Source organism: Macaca fascicularis, chromosome 5 (assembly GCF_037993035.2).
Source record: "Macaca fascicularis isolate 582-1 chromosome 5, T2T-MFA8v1.1".
In the NCBI taxonomy this organism is placed as follows: domain Eukaryota; kingdom Metazoa; phylum Chordata; class Mammalia; order Primates; family Cercopithecidae; genus Macaca; species Macaca fascicularis.
Window position 1 is genome coordinate 134,039,890 of NC_088379.1, and position 27,698 is coordinate 134,067,587.

General features: G+C 36.5%; 1 protein-coding gene across 14 annotated transcripts in view; it reads right to left on the reverse strand.

Moving 5' to 3' along the window:
• SCLT1 (sodium channel and clathrin linker 1) overlaps positions 1-27,698 on the reverse strand; it is a 205,825-nt gene that overhangs the window by 139,805 nt on the left and 38,322 nt on the right. For 11 of the 14 annotated variants that reach the window (XR_012435096.1, XR_012435095.1, XR_012435098.1 and 8 more), the window contains 3 exons: positions 14,751-14,809; positions 14,147-14,219; positions 9,783-9,838 (listed from right to left, as the gene is read on the reverse strand). Coding sequence is in view for 8 of the 14 variants with exons in the window: in XM_005555908.5 (XP_005555965.3) it covers positions 9,783-9,838; positions 14,147-14,219; positions 14,751-14,809 (188 nt within the window). In the remaining 6 variants the exon portion in view is untranslated. The remainder of the gene's footprint in view (positions 1-9,782; positions 9,839-14,146; positions 14,220-14,750; positions 14,810-27,698) is intronic. The other 3 variants (XR_012435099.1, XM_074040461.1, XM_074040460.1) reach the window with 1 other exon arrangement.

Genomic DNA, 27,698 nt, shown 5'->3' on the forward strand with positions numbered 1-27,698 from the left:
ACTAAGCTTCATAAGTGAAGGAAAAATAAAATTCTTTACAGACAAGCAAATGCTGAGGGATTTTGTCAACACCACATCTGTCTTCCAAGAGCTCCTGAAGGAAGCACTAAATATGGAAAGGAAAAACCAGTACCAGCCACTGCAAAAACAAAATAAAATATAAAGGCCAATGACACTATGAAGAAACTGCATCAACTAATGTGCAAAATAGCCAATTAGCATCATGGCAACAGGATCAAATTCACACATAACAATATTAACCTTAAACGTAAATGGGCTAAATGCCCCAATTAAAACACACACACTGGCAAACAGGATAAAGAATCAAGACCCACTGGTGTGCTGTATTCAGGAGACCTATCTCACATGCAAAGACACACATAAGCTCAAAATAAAGGGATGGAGGCATATTTACCAAGCAAATGGAAAGCAAAAAAAAGCAGAGGTTGCAATCCTAGTCTCTGATAAAATAGACTTTTAAACCAATAAAGATCAAAAAAGACAAAGAAGGGCATTACATAATGGTAAAGGGATCAATGCAATGGGAAGAGCTAACTATCCTAAATATATATGTACCAAACACAGGAGCAACCAGATTCATAAAACAAGTTCTTACAGACCTACAAAGAGACTTAGACTCCCACACAATACTAGTGGGAGGCTTTAACACTCCATTGTCAATATTAGAACAAGAAAACAGAAAATAAACAAGGATATTCAAGACTTGAACTCAGCTCTGGACCAAGCAGACCTAATAGACATCTACAGAACTCTACACCCCAAATCAACAGAATATACATTATTCTCAGTACCACACACCATGTAGTCTAAAACAGGCCACATAATTCAAAGTAAAACACTCCTCAGCAAATGCAAAAGAATGGAGTTCATAACAAACAGTCTCTCAGACCTAAGTGCTATCAAACTAGAATTTGGGATTAAGAAACTCACTCAAAACTGCACAACTACATGGAAATTAAACAACCTGCTCCCGAATGACTACTGGGTAAATAACAAAATTAAGACAGAAATCAAGAAGTTATTTGAAACCATTGACAACAAAGACACAATGTACCATAATCTCTGGGACACAGCTAAAGCAGTGTTACGAGGGAAATTTATAGCACTAAACGCCCACATCAGAAAGTGGGAAAGATCTAAAACCAACACCCTAACATTACAATTAAAAGAACTAGAGAAGCAAGAGCAAACAAATGGAAAAGCTAGCAGAAGACAAGGAATAACTAAGATCAGAGCAGAACTGAAGGAGATAGAGACATGAAAAATTGTTCAAAAAATAAATGAATCCAGGAGTTGGTTTTTTGAAAATATTAACAATACAGACGGACCTCTAGCTAGACTAATAAAGAAGAAAAGAGAGAAGAATCAAATAGACACAATAAAAAATGATAATGAGGATATCAACACTGATCCCACAGAAATAAAAACTACTATCAGAAAATACTCTAAACATCTCTATGCAAATAAAATAGAGAATCCAGAAGTGGATAAATTCCTGAACACATGCACCCTCCCAAGACTAAACCAGGAAGAAGTTGAATCCCTGAATAGACCAAAAACAAGTTCTAAAATTGAGGCAGTACTTAATAGCCTAACAACCAAAACAAGCCCAGGACCAGACATTCACATCTGAATTCTACATCAATATTCTGTTGATGTGGGGTGTAGAGGAGCTGGTACCATTCCTTCTGCAACTATTGCAAACGACAGAAAAAGAGGGTCTCCTCCCTAACTCATTTTATGAGGCAAGCATCATCCTCATACCAAAACCTAGCAGAGACACAACAAAATTTCAGGTCAATATCCCTGATGAACATTGATGCAAAAATCCTCAATAAAATACTAGCAAACTGAATCGAGCAGCACATCAAAAAGCTTATCCACCAAGATCAAGTCAGCTTCATCCCTAGGATACAAGGCTGTTTCAACGTATGCAAATCAATAAATGAAATTCATCACATAAACAGAACCAATGACAAAAACCACATGATTATCTCAATAGATGCAGAAAAGGCCTCTGATAAAATTCAACATCCTTCATGCTGAAAACTCTAAACAAACTAGGTATTAATGGAGCATTTCTCAAAATATTAAGAGGTATTTATGACAAACCCATAGCCAATATCATACTGAATGGGCAAAAGCTGAAAGCATTCCCTTAGAAAACTGGCACATTATAAGGATGCCCGCTCTCACCACTCCTATTTAACATAGTATTGGAATCTCTGGCCAGGGCAATCAGGCAAGAGAAGGAAATAAAGCGTATTCGAATAGGAAGAGAGGAAGACAAATTGTCTCTGTTTGACTACAACATGATTATATATTTAGAAAACCCCATTGTCTCAGCCCAAAAACTCCTAAAGCTGATAAGCAACTTCAGCAAAGTCTCAGGATTCCAAATTAATGTGCAAAATCAAAGGATTCCTATACAGCAACAATAGACAAGCAGACAGCCAAATCATGAGTGAACTCCCATTCACAGTTGCTACAAAGAGAATAAAATACCTAGGAATACAACTTACAAGGGATATGAAGGACCTCTTCAAGGAGAACTACAAACCACTGCTCGAGGAAAAAGAGAGGACACAAACAACTGGAAAAACATTCCATGCTCATGGATAGGAAGAATATTGTGAAAATGGCCATACTGCCCAAAGTAATTTATAGATTCCATGCTATTCCCATCAAGCTACCATTGACTTTCTTCACAGAATTAGAAAAAATACTTTAAATTTCATACGGAATCAAAAGAACCCATATAGTCAAACCCTAAGCAAAAAGAACAAAGCTGGAGACAATCCTAAGCAAAAAGTACAAAGCTAAACAAAAAGATCATGCTACCTGACTTCAAACTATACTACAAGGCTACAGTAACCAAAACAGCATATTACTGGTATCAGACCAGATAGATAGACCAATGGAACAGAACAGAGACCTCAGAAATAACACCACACATCTACAACCTTCTGATCTTCAATAAACCTCACAAAAACAAGCAATGGGGAAATGATTCCCTATTTAATTAATGGTGCTGGGAAAATTGGCTAGCCATGTGCAGTAAACTGAAACTGGACCCCTTCCTTACACCTTATACAAAAATTAACTCAAGATAAATTAAAGACTTAAATGTAAAACCCAAAACCATAAAAACTCTAGAAGAAAACCTAGGCAATACCATTCAGGACACAGGCATGGGCAAAGATTTCATGAATAAAATACCAAAAGCAATTACAACAAAGCCAAAATTGACAAATGGGATTGAATTAAATGAAAGAGCTTCTGCACAGCAAAATAAACTATCATCAGAGTGAACTGGCAACCTACAGAATGGGAGAAAATTTTTGTAAGCTACCTATCTGACAAAGATCTAATATCCACAATCTACAAGGAATTTAAACAAATTTACAAGAAAAAAACAAACAACCCCATCAAAAAGTGGGTGAAGGATAAGAACAGACACTTCTCAAAAGAAGATATTTATGCAGACAACAAACATATGAAAAAAAGCTCATCATCACTGGTCATTAGAGAAATGCAAATCAGAGCCACAATGAGATACCATCTCACACCAGTTAGAATGGTGATCATTAAAAAGCCAGGAAACAACAGATGCTGGTGAGGCTGTGGAGAAATAGGAATGCTTTCACACTGTTGGTGATAGTGTAAATTAGTTCAACCTTTGTGGAAGACAGTGTGGCAATTCCTCAAGGATATAATACCAGAAATTCCATTTGATCCAGCAATCCCATTACTGTGTATACACCCCAAAAATTATAAATTATTCTACTATCAAGACATATGCACACATATGTTTATTGAAGCACTATTTACAATAGCAAAGACTTGGAACCAACCCAAATGCCCATCAAAGATAGACTGGATAAAGAAAATGTGGCACATACACACCACAGAATACTATGCAGCCATAGAAAGGAATGAGTTCATGTCCTTTGCAGGGACATGGATGAAGCTGGAAGCCACCATTCTTAACAAACTAATGCAGGAACAGAATACCAAACACTGCATGTTCTCACTCATAGGTGGGAGATGAACAATGAGAACACATGGACAACAGGGAGGGGAACATCACACATTAGGGCCTATCAGGGGGTGGGGGGCAAGGGGAGACAGAGCATTAGAACAAATACCTAATGCATGTGGGGCTTAAAACCTGGATGATGGGTTTATGGGTGCAGCAAACCACCATGGCACATGTATACCTATGTAACAAACCTGTATGTTCTGCACATGTATCCCAGAACTTAAAGTAAAAAAAAAAAAAAAATTCAAGTAGTAATAAGGTACTATGAATAAAATAAAATTGGATAATACAAAAATGAAAGATGGGAGGGTTTGGAAAGAGAAGGGCTAGATGATGTGCTTAGGAATGCCTCCCTGATAAGAGACTGGATGAAGGGAAAAGTCCAGTTCTGTGCAGCTCTGGAGAAACACATTCAAGGCAGAAGAAACAGGTAAAAGGTTCTCAGGTTGAAATTAGTTTACCATGTTTAAAGAAGCCAGTGTAAGGTCAGAGTGACTTAAGACTAGTAACAAAATGAAGTTTGATGAGAGGTCTATACATACATAAATACAAAAACATAAACTCAATTATAAACCAAGACACACAGAGAACCAGGTTAGTTTTGGCTTTTCATGAGATTATTAAAAATAGATACTTAAAACTTCACGATTAAAGCTTAGGCAGACAGGATTCTGGCGGGCTTTGGGGAATAGTCGTCTTCACAGTGTAATGACCTCGAGTAGCACCAGCATAGTGGTGTTGACCATGTCATTCCAGAGATTTCTTTTCTCTTTTTCACTCAAGAATAGGAAAAGCATTTACATCACATCTTCTGAAATTCCATAAACAAATCAATTTGAAGGGAGGAGAATACCTTTTTCTGGGCTAGCATTGAAAAATAATGGCTTTATTATTGTTTTTGTAAATATATACATGAACTCCTTCCCAAATTTCAAATAGATAATAAATATTTACTATACTGTATTCATAGGATATTGTCAGCACACTTGAATGGCATAATTAGGGAAAGTAAAATCAAATTTAATATCATACCATTGATTATCATTAGTCAAATTATGAAAGCACATCAATAAAAATGTTTTTAAAATAATTCTGTTGTATAATGCTATTTAAATCTGTATCATATTTAGTTGTAATCTAAAAAAATAAATATCAGGCTATCAGAAAATAAAAAATAACAAGATGCCAAATATCACTACATACTAGATTCATATACTAACTACTTTATATACTAAATACTAACTTTATAATCTTGTTGATTATGTTTCTGTGTTCTAAAGCTATATATAAATATGCCTAAATATCTTCAGATAGTTTTAAATTTCAAAAAAACTTTTTAGTGACTGTTAAAGACTAGTTTAAGAGATTCTGCAGTGAAAGAATATTCCATGTATCAGGGATTAGTAAACTTTTTATGTAAAGGACCAGAGAGTACATAAATATTTTAGGTTTTGTGAGCCATTCAATCTCTGTCAGCACTATTCAACTTCATAGGCACATAAAACAAAGCAGCCGTCGACAAGATTTAAATGACTAAGCATGGCTGTGATCCAATACATTTTATTTATAAAAAGATCTGGCAGGCCAGATTTGACCCACAAGCTACAGTTTGTGAACCCCTGACAGATGTAATTAAATCTCTTTATCAGCACACTTTGGCTACAAGTAATAAAACACCCAACAAATAAATGAGAATAGCCATTTCTGTCTATTTTATTCACTAATGTATCTGAAAGCCTTAAATGGTGCCTGACATTTAGTAACCACTCAACAGTTGTGAATGACTATTTTCTTACTTCACCTAATATTAACTTGGAAGGTATACAGTTCCAGATTTGCTTCAGCAGCTCAATAATATCATTTAAGGACTTTGCAAAGGTTTCCTCATGTTTCTCTTCTTCTAATCTCATGTTGCTGATACCTACACACATAGTTAAAAAATGGCTATAGCAGCTTCACACATCACTTTCTAAAATGACAGGGAGCAGGAAAAGGGGAAAGCTTTCTTTTTGCCCTCTCTCCTCTTATTAGAGAGAAAAAGCTTTTTCAGAAGCTCCACAAGAGATTTTCCTTTATATCTCACTGGCTAAAACTAGGTCACATGTCCACTTCCAAGCCAATTCCTGGCAAAAAGACATAAAAACTGGTTTAGGTCAATGATTTATTATCTCAGGTTGTGGAATAAGCTCATCTTCCCTGAGCACATTGCCACTGGAACAAAATTAGGGTTATGTGACTATGTATGAAGGAAAAAAACAGCTCTTGTACTGGCAACAGATGATGTCTTCCATACCCTCAATAGTAAAATAAAAAATGACAACAATAAAATTTACTTTGTATTTAGTTAGTATCAGAAAATGCTGTACATGTATTCATTCATTTATTCAATTATCTTACTCAATTTCCTTCCTCTGGAAAGTTATGAGAGGAGGAAAAAATAGTATTGAGAAAGAAACAAGACAAAGCAAAACAAAACAAAAACCTCTATAATCTCAACATGAAATACATTTCAAGGATTTCAAAATGGAAGGGAGAATACTACTACTAATAATATGCTTTTTTTTTTTTTTTACTTTTTCCTCAGTCTGAGTTTTATAAAATGACTTCATTATTTCCTATTTGTAGTAAATTCTCAGATAATATACTCTGATATACAAATGTAAGTATTAAAATTTTCCCAAAATTCAGTAATGTGAAATTGTATACTTTTACACAATCCACACCATTGCTAGCTTCCATTATTTAGACCTGTCCATGTATATTTATTTAAGGTATTTTCCTTAAAAATTAAATTCTTTTGATTTTGTAGTCCTTAGCTGCAAATACAATTAAAAGTAGGATGTTGTCCTAATGACATAATCAGTAGAGTTCACTTTAAAACCTGATTAACACTATCAAGTTACCAAAAGTGTCTTTAATAAACTTAGAATCCATTTTTTACACTTTCCTATTATACTAGGAATAAACATATTCATGAGACATGACTGCATTACCGTTAAATAGGTGAAGGCAGATTTTAAAGACTGGCTTCAAAAGACCTGGATATGAAAGGAATAATATAAAGTCCAATATAGGAAACAATTAAATGATTAGCTCAACCATAAAATACCTTCTCTATTCTCAGCACATTAATATACAAACTTTATCTAAGTATATTGGTGATTCAGAAATCTTTATAATATTCTTTACTAGGAAGAGTATATTCCTGCTTAATAAGTATTTTGGAAAAGAATAGTAAATCATAAAATATTAAGATTAAAAAAAGTTTCCCATGGGAAAAAAACAAAAATAAATGAGAAAAACTAAAAGCCCAATTAAAAGATTTACTTTATTTTACACTTCAGTAAACACTGACAGCTTAAATATGTGAAGTTTTTGGAAATTAGAAGGAAAGAAAACTAATGGAAAATACAAGCAAGAGAAAATCATGAAATAGCCAAGGGCAAGACAATTCCATGGGTGTGCTACGTAATTTTAAGGAATAGCATGTATTAATTTAAATATAGCTACACTAAAATAAATGCAATAAAAATAAAAATAAAATTACTATATAATATAGAAGAATACAATAAAAGAATGTCAAACTTTAAAAGAGCCCATGTTTTGAACAAATTTAGAACTAAAAAAACTTTGGATATTTAGTCTAGTTAAAAGTCAACAAAAAAAGATGTATCAGATTTCAGTTCAGTAATATGAATTTTATGGGTTAAAGTTAAGAAACTTGGTATGGAAAAGCTTTAAACATTTTTTAGAAGCAAACATAAGAGAAGATCTCTATGATGTTAGGCTGAGAAAGGACTTCTTACAGGAGATACAAAGAACAACCACCACAGGAGAAGAGTGAGAGATTCAAATACTTAAAAAAAAAAGAAAAAAATTCTGTTAATCAAACACACCACAATCTGGGAATACAGATTTGAAACATCTATTATTGAATGTGTTCTATGAACCACTGGCACTAATTATTTATTTCTGTCCCCTTTCATATTCTGGCCTCCGTCCCACGGGCGAAAAGTCTCAAACTACATTGTCCAGATGTCTTGCAGCTGAAGTTGTGGATAAGATTAAAATTTTACCAGTGAGAGGCATTTCAGGGAGATATAGAAGGCAGAAGTGAGCTGAGACCATTTTTCTGTTGATATAGTGGCTGGTAAGTAAAACTGGATAGACAAAAATGTCTCTTGTAGTCAATATCATATGGTCCTTTTTCCAATATCATCTCCAGCTTTATGGAAATGATGCTGCCATGGTAATAGGGATGGTGTAGCACCATAAATTCCTGACCTCAGGATTATAGTCTCTGAGGTGTAACTGTAAAACCAATCATTTAGTAGCACTTAACTGTAAGTGAATTAAATCCTTTCTTGTTTGAAATTTCTAGAATGGTTATTGTTTACTGCGTTGAGACTGACTGGCACATCAACAAATTTTCAGAATACAGATCACATAATGCACTTTGACAATTTAATAAGAAAAAGATAAGTAGAAATGGGGAAAATATATGAACAAGCATTTTATGAGAAAAGAAAACCACATAGGTAAATAAACATATAAATGGTCAATAATGGCAGGCTGAGGCGGGCAGATCATGAGGTCAGGAGATCGAGACTATCCTGGCTAACACGGTGAATCCCCATCTCTACTGAAAATACAAAAAATTAGCTGGGTGTGGTGGTGGGCGCCTGTAGTCCCAGCTACTTGGGAGGCTGAGGCAGGAGAATGGCACGAACCCAGGAGGCGGAGCTTGCACTGAGTCGAGATCGCACCACTGCACTCCAGCCTGGGAGACAGAGCAAGACTCCGTCTCAAAAAAAAAAAAAAAAAAAAGTCAATAATATTAGTATTCAGGAAAATGCAAATTAAAACCACAATAAAAAAGTATTTAACAGTCAAAATGATGAAAATTAGGAAGCTTAACAAGAGCTACAGATATTAAAAGATATGGATCAATATAAACTCATAAATATCACTGGTAAGAGTATAAATTGGTATAGCTATTTTGGAAATTAAGTTGATATTATATTGCAAAATTGATATTCATATAACCTATAATCCAGCAACTTCCTTCCTTGAAACTCTTGCACTTGTGTGTGTTATTGAATAAAAAAGTCCTAGAACACTAGATACCATTTTTATACAGTCTTTAAAAATATAAAACTAAAAAGTATATTGCTTGGAGATACACATACCTATAAAAAAACTGTAAAAGCAAGGGAATAATAAACACAAAATTCAAGATAGTGTTTATCTCTGGCAGAGAGAAAGAGAAGGACGGGAAATGGAAGAAAACCATGGATAGATGCACGAGTATTGGCAACATTTTAACACTCAAGCTGAGTGGTATGTTGAGAAGTTTTCATTTTATCAATATGTTTTCCAACATACATATATGTTATATACTACATTATTGATTGCTAATATTTGTAAGGTGCTTATTTTGTACCCTACCCCAAGTACTTACTTTATCCGTTACAGTCAGCCCTATGAAATAGGTTCTATTATGATATCTGATTTATAGAAGAGGACACTAAAACAGAAAGGGAAGTAACCTGTTCAAGGTCACACAGCTAACAAGTAATTGAGCCAGGAGTCAAATAGAAAAATCAGGCCCCAGAGTCCACATTCTTAACTATTAATACTATAGCTATCAAATATCAAATAACAAAAATAAAAGTTACCTAAGACAATAAAAGATAAAACCAATAGTTAATTGATTTACCTTTCATTTTCCTTGATGACATTTTCAAGCTGTAGTTTCATCTCACCCACCTGTTTCTGAAAGAATAAAATATGGTGTTGCAATACATTTTCCAGACAATCAGCTCTCCATTAAGTAGACCACTCATGTAAGCAATCAGATTCTGACACTGGTCTAGTGTCAGATTAGAAAGACTTATTCCTTATTTCTAACAAAGGGATAATTAATATGGATAGTTTACTAATAAGCAGAATACAATAAAACATTCATTTTAAATAGAATATAAATAAAATAGAAAGATTTTATGTAACACAGTGAGAAATATTTATAAATGTAATTCCTATGACTTGTAGCTGTGAAAAACAGATGAAAGATATTCCGGAGTATGTCACTATAACAAATACCAGATGGTTCCTGTATCTTGAATGTATATCTTAGTTAATTCACCTCAGTTTAGTGAAGCCCATATAAGCATATGTATTTTTCTAGTATTTCAAAAGGTAAAATGCTAACAGTAAGAAGAAAATGGAGGTCTTTTTTTAGCAGTCATTCATTCAGTCTCTGATTCACCACTTTCATTAACTATCTAAACTCTCTGTACCATACAAGGCTGCTAAGGTAAACAGACATGCTCACTGAAAAATAGTAGGAAAGATGGTTAAAAAAAAAAAAAAATCACCTAACTAAAATACAAGGAAGAATAAAATGCACACTAGAAAGGGAATTAAATGAAGGTCTGATTAATGCTCTCTGAAGGAGTAAAAAGATGTTAGGATTTCAAAAGAAAAGAAAGAGCATTTAAAATTGGTGAAAATATGAGTAAAAGCAAAATAGCAAAAAATAAGTAGTCAACTCTCAGTAAGTGTGAATGAGCAAGTGGAGAGCATACACACAGCCCCCCCCCCCCGGAAAAAAAACCCTGAATTTATATGTAAAAGCATGCAAAATCTCACTTAAAACTGTAATCAATTCATGATTGTGTATTAGTCTTGATTGTGCTTCCTAGGCTAAAGGAGAGAAGCTTATCCTGGAGTACACCTTCACAACGGACGGGTGGAACAGGCAGTTCTCCAAGCCTTTTTCTCTCCCTTTCAACCAGAGAAGATCAAGGCAGCTTAGTCTAGGAGATCAGAATAGTGAATGCTAACTATAAATTTGGTTTGAAAGGTGAACTTTTCCAAGGTCCCCGTTATGCCTGAAACAATTAAACCAACATGAATTAATTCACTACCAGATAATTGAGCACTGGCCATATATGGACCAATACAGTGAGAGAGAAAATTGGAAAGACAGGTACAGGGTTTTGAGAATGTCATGGCAAGAGGTTTGGATTTATTGTAGCAATTATGTTGATTTTATAATTTTTAAATAATTTTTTTTTCCCTGAGATGGCATCTCACTCTGTCTCTTAAGCTGGAGTGTTCTCGAGAGCATGATCACAGCCCACTGCAGCCAATAAACTCATCTTTAAAAGTTGCAAAACTATCAGTGCATCTTAAAGAATGTTTATTACTCTTAAATAATTATGTAAGATACATACTCATTAGCTAAGACTAAAGATGGATTGTAACACTCTCACTATAAATTCCTTACTGTAAAATATTTCAAAATATTTACATTTGGAAGGAAGTGAAATCCACACAGTATTTCTCACATCATCAAATTTTTCCCTTCTATTTATATTTTCTGGCAAAAAATCGTCCATATAGAGAATTGCAGTGCTACTTTTCCTGCTTTGGAGATAACACTATTTTTTGACTAGGTCAATAAGTCATAAGAACTAGTACTTCTAATCAATCACATCTATCTGAGCAACCATTCTTAGATGTCAACATTTTTTTTTCTCTAAAAGAAGGAGCAATTATTTTTATCATCAAAGACTCTTAGGCTTTCTAGCATAGTTTATTTCTCTCTTGTAATTAATTCAGTGATCACCCTCTGGCGGTAAAGAATGCAAAATGGAAAAACAAACTTAAACATCTTAGTAAAATGGCTTATTAAAGAAATACATGAATCAGATTATAAAAAATTTAAAAGAATTTAATTTCAAGATAATTAGCTATCTTATGTTATAACAACCAAAGTACATAATATGTTATTATAGGAATTTAGAAAGAGTAAATTCAGCAGAAACTTTAAATTCACTAGTCCTGAAAACAAAAAGAAAATATCATTTGTGCAAAAGAGGGCTTTCCGTTGCTCTTTAATTGTCAGCTAGGAAGATTAAAAGACACTACTGTGCTTGTCCTAAATTTAAATGACTACAGGCTAAGAAATACACAGTAAAGACCAGGAAGACTTTATGATAAAAGACACTATAATTTTAATGAAATGCTTTTATTTGATATTTGGGTCTAGAGGGCAACTTTGTACGTTTATGTGTTTGAGAAATAACCTTGGAAATGAAAGCCTACATAATTTCAAACGCAGTGAAAGAACCTAATTTTATTTTTAGCAATTGGAAGCATTATGTGTTCTTTTAGTAAAGCTACATATCAATGCATTAATTGATAAGTAAGGGCTTGTTAAACTAGCTCTAATCAGCTTATTCCCATAAACCCTGGCATTTAATCATTTATTAAATATTTAAGGGCCTACTATGTGCTACACTTGAAAGTATACAGTAGGATCCCTTCACGTCCATGCATAAAAAGAAAAGGAAGTAAGGGAGAAAGTGCTTAGTGTCTGCCACACACACGGCCCCATTCTGAGGAAATCAGTCTCAGGGGTTGCTTTACTATATTTTATTTTTTTTTTTTTTTGAGACAGAGTCTCACTCTGTTGCCCAGGCTGGAGTGCGGTGGCACGATCTCAGCTCACTGCAGCCTCTGCCTCCCGGGTTCAAGTGATTTCTCCTGCCTCAGCCTCCCGAGTAGCTGGGATTACAGGTGTGTGCCACCATACCTGGCTAATTTTTGTATTTTTAGTAGAGACGGGAATTCATTATGTTGGCCAGGCTGGTCTCAAACTCCTGACCTCAAGGGATCTCCATACCTTGTCCTTCCAAAGTGCTGGGATTACAGACATGAGCCACCACACCTGGCCAGGATGCTTTAATATAAAGTCATTATACTCTCTTCCATTTGCATTAATGAAAGCTAACTTTGCCACCCTTGCTACAACTGTATTTATCCAGGAATTGGTATCTAAACCAAATACAATCATGAGTATATTCAAGCTCTAATAAAGAGAGGTCATTGCCTCCTGATAGGCTTAGCTTGAGACATGTAAGTTCTATTTAAGAAATACTTCCATTATATGGTTATCACAGTATCAGAAAGGTCAAAATTTTAGGGGAAAACATTAAAAGACATTTTCAGATCAAAGAAACACATTATAAATATTAGGTATATTCTAAACATGTAGCTCATTGAAACTCAAATTGTACCCTAAACAATTTTGTGCTATTATTCCAGTTCTCCATAAGCCCTGGGACCCAAAATGATAATCCATTCTGCAAGTAATGGGAAATGCAGATAGAATGAGGTAAGGAGGAAGGTCTGAAAGGATGAGAGACAGTTTTAGGTTAAAAATAGAGAGATGTAAGCAAACAATAAGGAGATTAAGAGCTTCTTCTAAGCACCTAAGAAGTATCTCACGCAAGACAGCAAGAGCAAGGAAACACTGAATTAAAAGACAAGACTGAACAGAATATTAATTTTCTTTGAGACAAGGTCCAGTTCTGTTGCCTAGGCTGGAGTGCAGCGGCTTGACCACAGCTCAATAAAGCCTCGACCTCCCAGGCTCAAGCAATTCTCTTAGTTCAGCCTTGTGAGTAGCTAGGACCACAGGTGCACACCACCACACCCAGCTAACTTAATCCTAGCACTTTGGGAGGCCAAGGTGGGCGGATCACGAGGTCAGGAGATCAAGACCATCCTGGCCAACATGGTGAAACCCCATCTCTACTAAAAACACAAAAATTAGCTGGGCACAGTGGCTCATGCCTGTAATCCCAGCTACTCGGGAGGCTGAGGCAGGAGAATAGCTTGAACCAGGGAGTTAGAGGTTGCAGTGAGCCAAGATCACACCACTGCACTCCAGGCTGGCAACAGAGTGAGATTCCATCTCCAAAAAAAAAAAAAAAGAAAAAGAAAAAAAAAGAGATGAGTCTCACTATGTTACCCAGGCTGGTCAAATGATCTTCCTGTCTCAGCCTCCCAAAGTGCTGGGATTACAGGCGTGAGTCACTGCACCCAGCTAGAAGAGAATCTTTAAACAAACATATACACATATATACATTCACACACATTTACAGAGGGCCACCAATTGGTTACAGCAAATATTCTCTTTCTCATCAATGTCTTTTTAAAAAGAGGGAGTCTATTTTACTTTTTATTTTCATAACGAAATATTATAAAAGCCTCATAACTATGATTTCATACCTGATAATATTTCAGCTGCCCATTTAGTTCTCCTAGATGTTTATCATACTCAGTTATAAGAGGAGCTAAAAAGCTAAAAAAAAAGACAATAAAAATATAGCATATTCTGTTCCATCTAGTTTAATAAATATATAACAAGTGAAATAAATTACACATAAAAATTTTATGTTTAGTCTACTCATGCAACCAAAACTTTTCCCTTTTTTCCAAAACCAGGAGTTTTAAATATTTGCACAATTAATATTTTGGACTGAAAAATTCTTTGTTGTGGAGTGGCTAGTCTGTGCATTGAAGGATGTTTAACAGCATCCTTGGCCTCTACCCATTAGATGGCAGCAGCAGTCTCACTTTCCACAGTAGTGACAAGCAAAAATGTTTCTAGACATTGCCAAATATCTCCTGGTGAAACAGGGGTAAAATCATTCTGTCTGAGAACTAATTTTGTAGACCCTGTAATACTTGCTTTTTCTTGTCAATTCAAGAACAAAGCATTTAAGTTTAATAACAGCAGATCATGAAACAAACATTCCTGATACTAAAAGAATTACTTTAATAACAATTAAATATAACTAAGAAAATGATATTATTCTGGTTAATACTTTACCTTTGGTCAAACACGAGGTTTTCAAATGTGTCGTCTCCTTCTCCTTGGCAGACAGCTTTCTATAAGAGAATGTGCATCTTAAAATGTGTTCTCACATCATTCTAGCCAAAATTGATAGTGATTTAATATTAAATGCAATTAAATTTTCATAACCTTAGAAAATCTATTTATGTCATTCATAATGAGAGAAAAAGAAAAAATAATAATCTCAATTTATATTGAAAAGCATTTGGTAAATTTAATACCCGTGCATAATAAAAACCATTGGCAAATTAGAAATTTGGGGAACTTTTCTTAATTTGATAAAAATATCTGCCAGAAATCTAATCAATTACAATTTAAAGGTTGAAAAGCAAGAAGCAAGGGTATTATTATCTACAAACAATTTGGCCATTTACCTAAAAACTCAGTAAAATCTACCAATTATTAGAACTAGTAAGAGAATACACTAAAAGTCACCAGACAGAAAATGAACACTTAAAAAAAAAATTACTAGCTTTTTCAAATACCAGCAATGATTAGAAAATGTAATATAAAAAATCCTATTCACTACTATGACAAACAATATCTGCAGAATAAAGCAAATAAAAAATGGTACAGGAGCTTATTGAGAAAATTAGTTTTACTAAAGGATATAAAAGGAAATCTAAACAAACATGGTACTATAGCATTCATCTATGGGTGCAACGGTCAATATTTTGAGTATGTCAGCTCTCTAAAATTGACTACAACTTCATTGCACTCAAAAATGAAGTTCCAATAGAATAATTTATAAAAGTTCCATGAAAGAGTAAGTGTGAAAAATTAGCCAAGATAATCTCACCAAAAAAAAAGGAAAAGAAAAAAGAAAGAGAAAAACTTGGCTTACTACATAGCAAAACACCACAATGCTACAGCAATTTTAACAGTATGCTATAGGTACAGTAACAAACTCAACAGTATAACAAACCCAGAAATAGATTCAAGCATTTATAGGTATGTGGTATATAAAATAAGAGGAATTATAATCGAATGGACACAGTACTGCTATCCAACAAATAGTACTGGATAACAAACAAAATTAGATTCTAGCACATACTAAATGGAAAAATATAGATAAAAATCCAAATGTTGTTAAAATTTTAACAATTATTGCAAGAAAATGCATTATTGACCTTGAGTTAGACAATACTTTCTTAACTTCACAAATGCAGAAATTTTTGTCTCTTTTGTTTGTAAATATCTCAAGCAGCGCCTGCCATACTTTTTTGCTCAAAAAAGTACTTTTTTGCTTCCAGCATTTGTTAGCTGGAAGACACCAGGAGCAAAACCTATAAATGGAAAGACTGACACATTTTACAACATCCAAATTTAAAACTTCTATACAGCTAAAGACACCATAAGCAAAGTTAAAAGACCTATAGCATTCGTAGCATGACCAGAAATTTTGTATCTATGGCATATGGAGAAACATTTAAACACAAGATGTGCAAGGTTTTTCAGTGGTGCCTTTACTATAAAACATAGCTAACAAAATGTCTTTTAACAGAATAAATAAAAAATGATACAACAGAATCCCGTAAGTAGTTCAAGAAATTAATTAAATTTATATGTATCAAAATAGATATATCATAAAAAACAAAGAAGTTATTTCTAGGGGTGGAGAGAAGAAAATAGGACAGAGAAGGAAGACGGTCAAAGGGATCACTAAAAGCATCTGTAATATTCTGGCTTTTTGAAGGGAGAAAGTATTTATGATCACATACATATTAAAGAGTAATTTTAAAGCATAACTCAAGCCTCTGAATTCTAAAGTTTCACTTAATTAATTTTTAATATTTTACTCTGTAAATATTTATTTACCTACTATGTGTAAGGGCCCATGGGAGGTACAGTAAATAATACAAAGATGAACAACTCATAGTCCTTATCCACTGAATGGACTGTAGAGTTATAGGCAGAAACAGGCAAATAAGCAAGGAACAATAATAAGAATAAAGACATACCATGAAAGAGGCATAGAATGGTGAGAATGAGTGGATGAAAGGAAGATAATCAATACTGTTTTTATTCAAGTACTACATACATACAGAAGACTGTGCAAATTATAAGTATACAGCTAAATAATTCTCACAAAGTGAATATACTCATGTAACCAGAACACAAATCAAGCAACACAAGTACTCCTCACTTTGCATGTTGGTATAAGTGTCTTCATTTTGCACAGTTCTGTGGAAACATCAAATCCAAGTAAGGACAAAGTTGTGATACACACAAGTTTCAGTTAATATGGCACTGCAAAAAGTGAGAATTGTGTATATAACCAACAACCCCTAAACCCCTAAGTCACTACTCCCACGCTCCATGTGGGACCCAAATCCTGACTTCTAACAGTATGAAATCATTTTGCCTGTTTTTTAAAAAAAATTATAAAAATATAACCATACAGTATATTTTCTGTTATGTCTGGCTTCTTTTGCTTACCACTGGGTTTGTGAGATTCATTCTTACTGCTGTGGGTAATTTTGGTTCGTTCATTCTTACTGACATATACCATTTCACTTTATAAGTATGCCACAATATATTTATGCTTTCTATTATTATTTATTTATTTATTTTTGAGATGGAGTCTCGCTCTGTTGCCCAGGCAGGAGTACAGTGGCACGATCTCGGCTCACTGCAACCTCCGCCTCCCAGGTTCCTGCCATTCTCCTGCCTCAGCCTCCTGAGTATCTCGGACTACAGGTGCCTGCCACCACGCCTGGCTAATTTTTTGTATTTTTAGTAGAGATGGGGTTTCACCGTGTTAGCCAGGATGGTCTCGATCTCCTGACCTCGTGATCCGCCTGCCTTGGCCTCCCAAAGTACTGGGATTACAGGTGTGAGCCACCGTGCCTGGCTATGCTTTCTATTATTAAATGAAGTATCTGGGTTGTTCATTATTTGGCTATTATAAATAGTGCTGCTACAAACATTCTTGAAAAGGTCTTCTTGGTATAGGCATTTCTGATGGGTATACCTACAGGTAAAACTGATGACTCATAAGGTCTGTATCAGTCAGATCTAGAATAAAATGTCAAACAATTTTCTGAAGTAATCTTACCAATTTACTCTCTCACAGGCAGTGTATGAGAGTTATTCCACATCTTTGTCAACACTTGGAGTTATGCTTTTCACTCTAGCCAGTGGATGTAGTAGTATTTCATTGTGGTTTGAATTTCCATTTACCTGATAAACAATGAAGTTGAAGACTCTTTTCTACAGTTACTAAGCATTTTAAATACCTCCTTTTGTGAAGTGACCTGTTTCTCTAATGGATAATTGTTTTAGTTATTAATTTGAAGACATTCTTCAAATATTCTAGATTTTTGCAAGATTACAAATATATTCTCCATTCCATAGCTTATCTTTTTACTTTCTTAATGGTGTCTTAAAAACGTAAGTTCTTTCATTTTGAAGTAGCCCAGTTTATCATTTCTTTCCTTTATGATTAGTGCTTATGTCCCGTTTAAGCCATCCTGCCTACTATAAGCTCATAACGTCTTCCCTCAAGTTTTATTCTAAAAGCTTTACCTTAACATTTAGATATGCAATCAATGCAGAAATCACATATGAGAGTAGTTTGGGTAGAGATCAAAATTCATTTTTCTTTATTCTGAATGAAAGTCTGGTATGTGTAAAGCTATTTCTAAACTTTATTCTGTTTAACTGGCTTGTTTCCTTGGCCAATACCATACTAACCAAATTACTATAGCTTTATAGTAAATATTAAGACCTGGTAGTATCTGTTTCCAAATGTAGTTGTTCTGCAAGATTGTCTTAGCTCTTCTTGTCCTTTTTCATATAAATTTTGAGGGGGAACTATTATGTTTTTGAGGAACTTCCATACTGTTCTCCACAGTGGCTAAACTAATGTATATTTCTACCAACAGTGTATGAGGGTTCCCCTTTCTCTACATCCTCACCAGCATCCATTATTGCCTGTCTTTAGGACAAAAGTCATTCAAACAGGGGTGAGATGGGATCTCACTGTGGTTTTGATATGCATTTCTCTAATGATGACTAAATGTTTAGCATTTTTTTCATATACTTCTTGGCCAGTTGTATGCTTCTTTTAGAGATGTCTATTCAGTTCATTTACTCATTTTTAAATTGGATTCTTCTTTTAACTGCTGAATTGTTTAAGCTCCTTATATATTCTGGACATTTGTCTCTTGTCAGATGAATAGTTTTCAAATACTTTCTCCCATTTTGCCAGATTTCTCTTCATTCTGTTGACTGTTTCCTTTACAATACAGAAGCTTTTAAGATTGATATAATTCCATTTGTCTATATTTGCCTTTCTTGCTTATGCCTTTGAGGTCTTCTCCATAAAACCTTTACCCAGGAAAATGTACTGAAACATTTGTTTTTGTCCACCAGTTTCATAGTGTTTGGTGTTACATTTTTTTAGTCCATTTTGTGTTGATTTTTGTATATGGTAAGAGACAGGGGTGACTTATTTTTGGCACATGGATATCGAGTTTTTCCAGCACTATTTCTTTTTCTTTATTTGCAGATGACAGTTTTTTAATTTTAATTTTTATTTTACTTTAAGTTCTGGGATACATGTGCAGAATATGCAGGTTTGTTACATAGGTATACACGTGCCATGATGGCTTGCTGCACCTATCAACCTGTCATCTAGGTTTTAACCCTGCATGCATTAGGTATTTGTCCTAATGCTCTCCTTCCCCTTACATGCCATCCCTGACAGGCCCTGGTGCGTGATGTTTCCCTCCTTGTGTCCATGTGTTCTCATTGTTCAATTCCCACTTATGAGTGAAAACATGCAGTGTTTGCCTTTCTGTTCTTGTGTTTGCTGAGGACAATGCTTTCTAGCTTCATTCATATCCCTGCAAAGTACTTGAACGCATTCTTTTTTATGGCTGCATAATATTCCCTGGTGTATATGTGCCACATTTTCTTTATCCAGTCTATCTTCATGGGCATTTGGGTTGGTTCCAAGTCTTTGCTATTATAAATAGTGCTTCAATAAACATATGTGTGCATGTGATAGTAGAATAATTTATAATGCTTTAGGTATATACACAGTAATGGGATTGCTGGGTCAAATGGAATTTCTGGTTCTGTATCCTTGAGGAATTGCCACAATTTCTTCCACAATAGTTGAACTAATTTACACTCCCACCAGCAGTGTAAAAGCATTCCTGTTTATATACAAACTTGCCAGCATCTGTTGTTTCCTGACTTTTTAATGATCGCCATTCTAACTGGTGTGAGATGATATCCCTTTTGGTTCTGATTTGCATTTCTCTAATGACCAATGATGATGAGCTTCTTCTTCGTATGTTTGTTGGCCACATAAATGTCTTTTTTGACAAGTGTTTGTTAATATCCTTCACCCATTGTTTGATGGGGTCGTTTTTTTCTTGTAAATTTGCTTATGTTCCTTGCAGATTGTGGATATTAGACCTTTGTCAGATGGGTAGCTTGCAAAAATTTTCTCCCATTCTGTAGGACGCCTGTTCACTATGATGATAGTTGCTTTTCTATGCAGAAGCTCTTTAGTTTTAACTGGATCCCATTTGTCTATTTTGTTGTAATTGCTTTTGGTGTTTTAGTCATGAAGTCTTTGCCCATGCCTATGTCCTGAATGGTGCTGTCTAGGTTTTCTACTGGGGTTTTTATGGTTTTGGCTTTTAAGTCTTTAAACCATCATGAGATATTGTTTGTATAAGGTGTAAGGAGGGGGTCCAGTTTATGTTTTCTGCTTGAGACTAGCCAGTTTTCCCAGCACCATTAATTAAATAGGGAATCATTTCCCCATTACTTTTGTCAGGTTTATTGAAGATCAGATGGTTGTAGATGTGTGGTTTTATTTCTGAGGCCTTTGTTCTGTTCTATTGGTCTATGTATCTGTTTTGGCACCAGTACCATGCTGTTTTGGTTAGTGTAGCAGTGCAGTATAGTCAGGTAGCATGACTCCAGCTTTGTTCTTTTTGCTTAGGATTGTCTTGGCTATACAGGCTCTTATTTGGTTCCATATGAAATTTAAAGTAGTTTTTTTCTAGTTCTGTGAAGAAAGACAGTGGTAGCTTGAGGGGAACAGCATTGAATCTATAAATTTCTTTGAATAGTATGACCAGTTTCACAATATTGATTCTTCCTATCGATAAGCATGGAATGTTTTTCCATGTTTGTGTCCTCTCTTATTTCCTTGAGCAGTAGTTTGTAGTTCTCCTTGAAGAGGTTCTTCACATCTCTTGTAAGTTGTATCCCTAGGTATTTTACTCTCTTTGTAACAATTGTGAATGGGAGTTCACTCATGATTTGGCTCTCTATTGGTCTGCTATTGGTGTATAGGAATGCTTGGATTTTTGCACACTGATTTTGTACCCTGAGACTTTGCTGAAGTTGCGTATCAGCTTAAAGAGATTTTGGCCTGAGATGATGGGGTTTTCTAAATACACAATCATGTCATCTCCAAACAGAGACAATCCGACTTCCTCTTTTCCTAATTGAATACCATTTCTTTCTTTCTCTTGCCTCATTGCCCTGGCCAGAACTTCCAATACTATGTTGAATAGGAGTGGTGAGAGAAGGAATCTTTGTCATGTGCCAGTTTTCAAAGGGAATGCTTCCAGTTTTTGCCCATTTGGTATGATATTGGCTGTGGGTTTGTCATAAATAGCTCCTATTATTTTGAAATATGTTCCATCAATACCTAGTTTATTGAGAGTTTTTAGCATGGAGGGCTGTTGAATTTTGTCAAAGGCCTTTTTTTGCATCTATTGAGATAATTGTGTGGTTTTTGTCACTGGTTCTGTTTATGTGATAGATTATGTTTATTGATTTGCATATGTTAAACCCGCCTTGCATCCCAGGTATGAAGCCAACTTGATCGTGGTAGATAAACTTTTTGATGTGCTGCTGAATTCTGTTTGCCAGTATTTTATCGAGGATTTTCAAATTGATGTTCATCAGGGATATTGGCCTGAAATTTTCTTTTTTTTGTTGTATCTCTGCCAGATTTTGGTATCAGGATGATGCTGGCCTCATAAAATTAGTTAGGGGGGATACCCTCTTTTTCTACTGTTTGAAATAGTTTCAGAAGGAATTGTACCAGCTCCTCTTTGTACTTCTGGTAGAATTCGGCTGTGAATCCATCTGGTCCTGGACTTTTTTTTGGTTGGTAAGCTATTATTTACTGCCTCAATTTCAGAACTTGTTATTGGTCTATTCAGGGATTTGACTTCTTCCTGGATTATTCTTGGAAGGGTGTATGTGTCCAGGAATTTGTCCATTTCTTGTAGATTTTCTAGTTTTGTGTGTGTGTGTGTGTGTAGAAGTGTTTATAGTATTCTCTCATGGTAGTTTTTTATTTCCGTGGGATTGGTGGTGATATCCCTTTTATCATTTTTTATTGTGTCTATTTGATTCTTCTCTCTTTTCTTCTTTATTAGTCTGGCTAGCAGTCTATCTATATTGTTGATCTTTTAGAAAAACTAGCTCCTAGATTTATTAACTTTTTAAAGGAATTTTCATGTCTCTATCTCCTTCAGCTCTGCTCTGCTCTGATCTTAGTTATTTCTTGTCTTCTGCTAGCTTTTGCATTTGTTTGCTCTTGCTTCTCTAGTTCTTTTAATTGCAATGTTAGGGTGTCGATTTTACATCTTTCTTGCTTTCTCTTGTGGGCATTTGGTGCTATAAATTTCCCTCTACATACTGTTTAAATATGTCCCAGAGATTCTGGTACATTGTGTCTTTGTTCTTATTGGTTTCAAGGAACATCTTTATTTCTGCCTTCATTTTGTTATTTACCCAGTAGTAATTCAGGAGCACATTGTTCAGTTTCCATATAGCTGTGTGGTTCTGAGTGAGTTTCCTGATCCTGAGTTCCAATTCGATTGCACTGCATTCTGAGAGACTGTTATGATTTCCATTCTTTTGCATTTGCTGAGGAGTGTTTTACTTCCAATTTTGTGGTCAATTTTAGAATGAGTGTGATGTGGTGCTGGGAATAATATATATTCTGTTGATTTGGGGTGGAGAGTTCTGTAGATGTCTCTTAGGTCTGCTTGGTCCAGAGCTGAGTTCAAGTCCAGGATATCCTTGTTAATTTTCTGTCTTATTGATCAGTCAAATATTGACAGTGGGGTGTTAAAGTCTCCCACTATTATTGTGTGGGAGTGTAAGTCTCTTTGTAAGTCTCTAAGAACCTGCTTTATAAATCTGTTTCCTCCTGTAGTGGGTGCATATATATTTAGGATAGTTAGCACTTCTTAATGCATTGATCCTTTTAACATTATGTAATGCCCTTCTTTATCTCTTTTGACCTTTGTTGGTTTAAAGTCTGTTTTATCAGAAACTAGGATTGCAACCCTTGCCTTTTTTTTTGCTTTCCATTTGCTTGGTAAATATTCCCTCATTTCTTTATTTTGAGCCTGTGTGTGTCTTTGCATGTGAGTGGGTCTCCTAAAGACAGCACACTGATGGGTCTAGACTCCTTATCCAATTTGCCAGTGTCTTTTAACTGGGGCATGTAGCCCATTTACACTTAAGGTTAATATTGTTATGTGTGAATTTGATCCTGTCATCATGATGCTAGCTGGTTATTTTGCCCAATAGTTGATGCAGTTTCTTCATAGTGTCCATGGTCTTTACAATTTGGTGTGTTTTTGCAGTGCCTGTTACCAGTTTTTCCTTCCCATATTTAGTGCTTCCTTCAGGAGTTCTTCTAAGGCCGGCCTGGTGGTGACAAAATCCCTCAGCATTTGCTTACCTGTAACGGATTTTATTTCTCCTTCGCTTATGAAGCTTAATTTGGCTGGATGTAAAATTCTGGGTTGAAAATTCCTTAAGAATGTTGAATATTGGCCCCCACTTTCTTCTGGCTTCTAGGGTTTCTGCCAAGAGATTTGCTGTTAGTCTGATGGGCTTCCCTTTGTGGGTAACCCGACCTTTCCCTCTGGCTGCCCTTAACATATTTTCCTTCATTTCAACCTTGGTGAATCTGATGATTATGTGTCTTGGGGTTGCAATTCTTGAGGAGTATCTTTGTGGTGTTCTCTACATTTCCTGAATTTGACTGTTGGCCTGTCTTGCTAGGTTGGGGAAGTTCTCCTGGATAATAACCTGAAGAGTGTTTTCTAAGTTGGTTCCATTCTCCCCGTCACTTTCAGGTACACCAATCAAATGCAGATTTGGCCTTTTCACATAGTCCCATATTTCTTGGAGGCTCTGTTTCTTTCGTTTCACTCTTTTTTCTCTAATCTTGTCTTCTCACTTTATTTCATTAAGTTGATCTTCAATCTCTGATGACTGTTCTTCTGCTTGATCGATTCGGCTACTGATAGTTGTGTATGCTTCACAAAGTTCTCGTGCTGTGTTTTTCAGCTCCCCCAGGTCATTTATGTTCTTCTCTAAACTGGTTATTCTAGTTAGCAATTTGTCTAACCTTTTTTTTCAAGGTTCTCCGCTTCCTTGCATTGGGTTAGAACATGCTCCTTTACATTGGAGGAGTTTGTTATTACCCAACTTCTGAAGCCTACTTCTGTCGATTTCTCAAGCTCATTCTCTGTCCAGTTTTGCTCACTTGCTCACGAGGAGCTGTGATCTTTTGGAAAAGAGGCTTTCTGGTTTTTGGAATTTTCAGCCTTTTTGTGCTGGTTTTCCCCCATCTTCGTGGATGTATCTACCTTTGGTCTTTGATACTGGTGACCTTTGGATGGGGTCTCCGAGTGGATGACCTATTTGTTGATGTTGATACTATTCCTTTCTGTCTGTCAGTTTTCCTTCTAATATTCAGGCCCCTCTGATGTAGGTCTGCTGGAGTTTGCTAGAGGTCCACTCCAGACCCTGTTTGCCTGGGTATCACCAGTGGATGCTGCACAACAGCAAAGATTGCTGCCTGTTCCTTCCTCTGGAAGCTTCATCACAGAGGGTCACCCACCAGATGCCAGCCAGAGCTCTCCTGTATGAGGTGTCTCTCAGCCCCTACTAGGAGGTGTCTCCCAGTCAGGATACACAGGGGTCAGAAATCCACTTGTGGAGGCAGTCTGCCCCTTATCAGAGCTTGAATGCTGTGCTGGGAGATCCGCTGCTGTCTTCAGAGCTGTGAGGCAGGGACATACACGTCTACTAAAGGTGCACCCACACCCGCTGCTTTCCCCAGGTGCTCTCTCCCAGGGAGACAGGGGTTTTATCTCTAAGTCACTGACTGGGGCTGCTGCCTTTTTTTCAGAGATGCTCTGCCCAAAGAGGAGGAATCTAGAGAGACAGTCTGGCCGCAGCGGCCTTGCTGGGCTGTGGTAGGCTCCACCCAGATCAAACTTCTTGGCAGCTTTGTTCACACTGTGAGGGTAAAACCGCCTACTCAAGCCTCAGCAACGGTGGACGCCCCTCCCCCTAACAAGCTTGAGGGTTCCAGGTTGACCTCAGACTCCTGTGCTGACAGTGAGAATTTCAAGTCAGTGGATCTTAGCTTTCTGGGCTCCATGAAGGTGGGACCTGCCAAGCCAGACAACTTGGCTCCCTGGCTTCAGCCCCCTTTCCAGGGGAATGAACAATTCTGTCTCACTGCCATTCCAGGTGCCCGGGGTATGAAAAAAAAAAAAAAATCCTACAGCTAGCTCATTGCCTGCCTGAAAGGCCGTGCAGTTTTGTGCTTGAAACCCAGGGCCCTGGTAGCATAGGCACTGGAGGGAATCTCCTGGTCTGCCAGTTGCAAAGACCATGGGAAAAACGCATTGTCTGGGCTGGATTGCACTGTTCCTTGCACAGTCCCTCACACCTTCCCTTGGCTAGGGGAGGGAGATCCCCCAACCCCGTGCACTTCCTGGGTAAGGTGACACCCCACCCTGCTTCAGCTTGCCCTCCGTGGGCTGCATCTGCTGTCCAACCAGTTCCAATGAGATTAAATGGGTAGCTCAGTTGGAAATGCAGAAATCACCTGTCTTCTACGTCGATCTCACTCGGAACTGCAGACTGGAGCTGCTCCTAATCAGCCATCTTGCCAGAAACTCCTATGTAATGTCCTACTTTGTCTTTTTTTATGTTTGTTGGCTTAAAGTCTATTTTATTAGAGACTAGTATTGCAAATCCTGCCTTTTTTTTTTTTTTTTTTTTTTGCTTTCCATTTGCTTGGGAAATATTCCTCCATCTTCTTATTTTGAGTCTATGTGTATCACTGCACGTGAGATGGGTCTCCTGAATACAGCACATGGATGGGTCTTGACTCCCTATTCAATTTGCCAGTCTGTCTTTTAATTGAGGCATTTAGGTTATTTACATTTAAGGTTAATACTGTTATGTGTGAATTTGATCCTGTCATTATGATGCTAGCTAGTTACTTTGGACACTATTTGATTCAGTTTCTTCATAGTGTCGTTGGTCTTTATATTTTGGTGTGTTTCTGCCGTGGCTGGTATGGGTTTTTCCTTTCCATATTTAGTGCTTCCTTCAGGAGCTCTTGTAAGGCAGGCCTGGTGGTGATAAAAATCTCTCAGCATTTGCTTGTCTGTAAAGGATTTTATTTCTCCTTCACTTATGAAGATTAGTTTGTCTGGGTATGAAGTTCTTGGTTGAAAAATCTTTAAGAATGTTGAATATTGGCCCCACTCTCTTCTGGCCTGCAGCGTTTCTGCAGAGAGATCTGCTCTTAGTTTGGTGGGCTTCCCTTTCTGGGTAACCTGACCTTTCTCTCTGGCTGTGCTTACCATATTTTCATTTGTTTCAACCTTGGAGAATCTGACAATTACGTGTCTTTGGATGCCTCTTCTCGAGGAGTATCTTTGTGGTGTTCTCTGTATTTCCTGAATTTGAATGTTGGCCTGTCTTGCTAGGTTGGGGAAGTTCTCCTGGATAATATCCTGAAGAGGGTTTTCCAAGTTGGTTCCATTCTCCCAGTCACTTTCAGGGACCACAATCAATCATAGGTTTGGCCTTTTCACAAAGTCCCATATTTCCTGGAGGCTTTGGTCCTTGCTTTTCATTCTGTTTTCTCTAATCTTGTCTTTATGCCTTATTTCAGTAAGTTGATCTTCAATCTCTGATAGCCTTTCTTCTGCTTAATTGATTCAGCTATTGATAGTTGTGCATGCTTCACGAAGTTCTTGTGTTGTGTTTTTCAGCTCCGTCAGGTCATTTATGTTCTTCTCTAAACTGGCTATTATAGTTAGCAGCTCCTGGAACCTTTTTATGAAGGTTCTGAGCTTCCTTGCATTGGGTTAGAACATGCTCCTTCAGCTCAGAGGAGTTTATTACCTACCCTCTGAAGCCTACTTCTGTCAATTTGTCAAGCTCATACTCTGTCTAGTTTTCTGCCCTTGCAGAAAGGAGAAGAGTTGTGACATGTGGAGAACAGGCATTCTGGTTTTTGGATTTTTCAACATTTTTGCACTGGTTTTTCCTCATCATAATGGATTTACCTACGTGGTGGATTTGATCTTTGAGGCTGACGACCTTTGGATGGGGTTTTTGGGTTGGGGTCCTTTTTGTTGATGTTGATGTTATTGGTTTCTATTTTTTAGTTTTTCTTCTAACAGTCAGGCCCTTCTTCTGCAGGTCTGCTGCAGTTTGCTGGAGGTCCACTCCAGACATTGTTTTCCTGGGTATCATTAGCAGAGGCTGCAGAACAGCAAAGATGGCTGCCTGTTCCTTTTCCTGGAAGCTTCATCCCAGAGGGGCACTGGCCTGATATCAGCTGGAGCTCTCCTGTATAAGCAGTCTGTCAATCCTTCTTGGGAGATCTTTCCCAGTCAGGAAGCATGGGGGTTAGGGACCCACTGGAGGAGGCAATCTGTCCCTTAGCAGAGCTCTAGTGCTGTGCTGGGAGGATTCTGCTTGTCAGGATATGCTGCACTCTTCAGAGCCAGCAGGTAGGATCGTTTAAGTCTGCTGAAGCTGCAACCACATCTGCCCCTTCTCTCAGGTGCTCTGTCCCAGGGAGATGAGAGTTTTATCTAT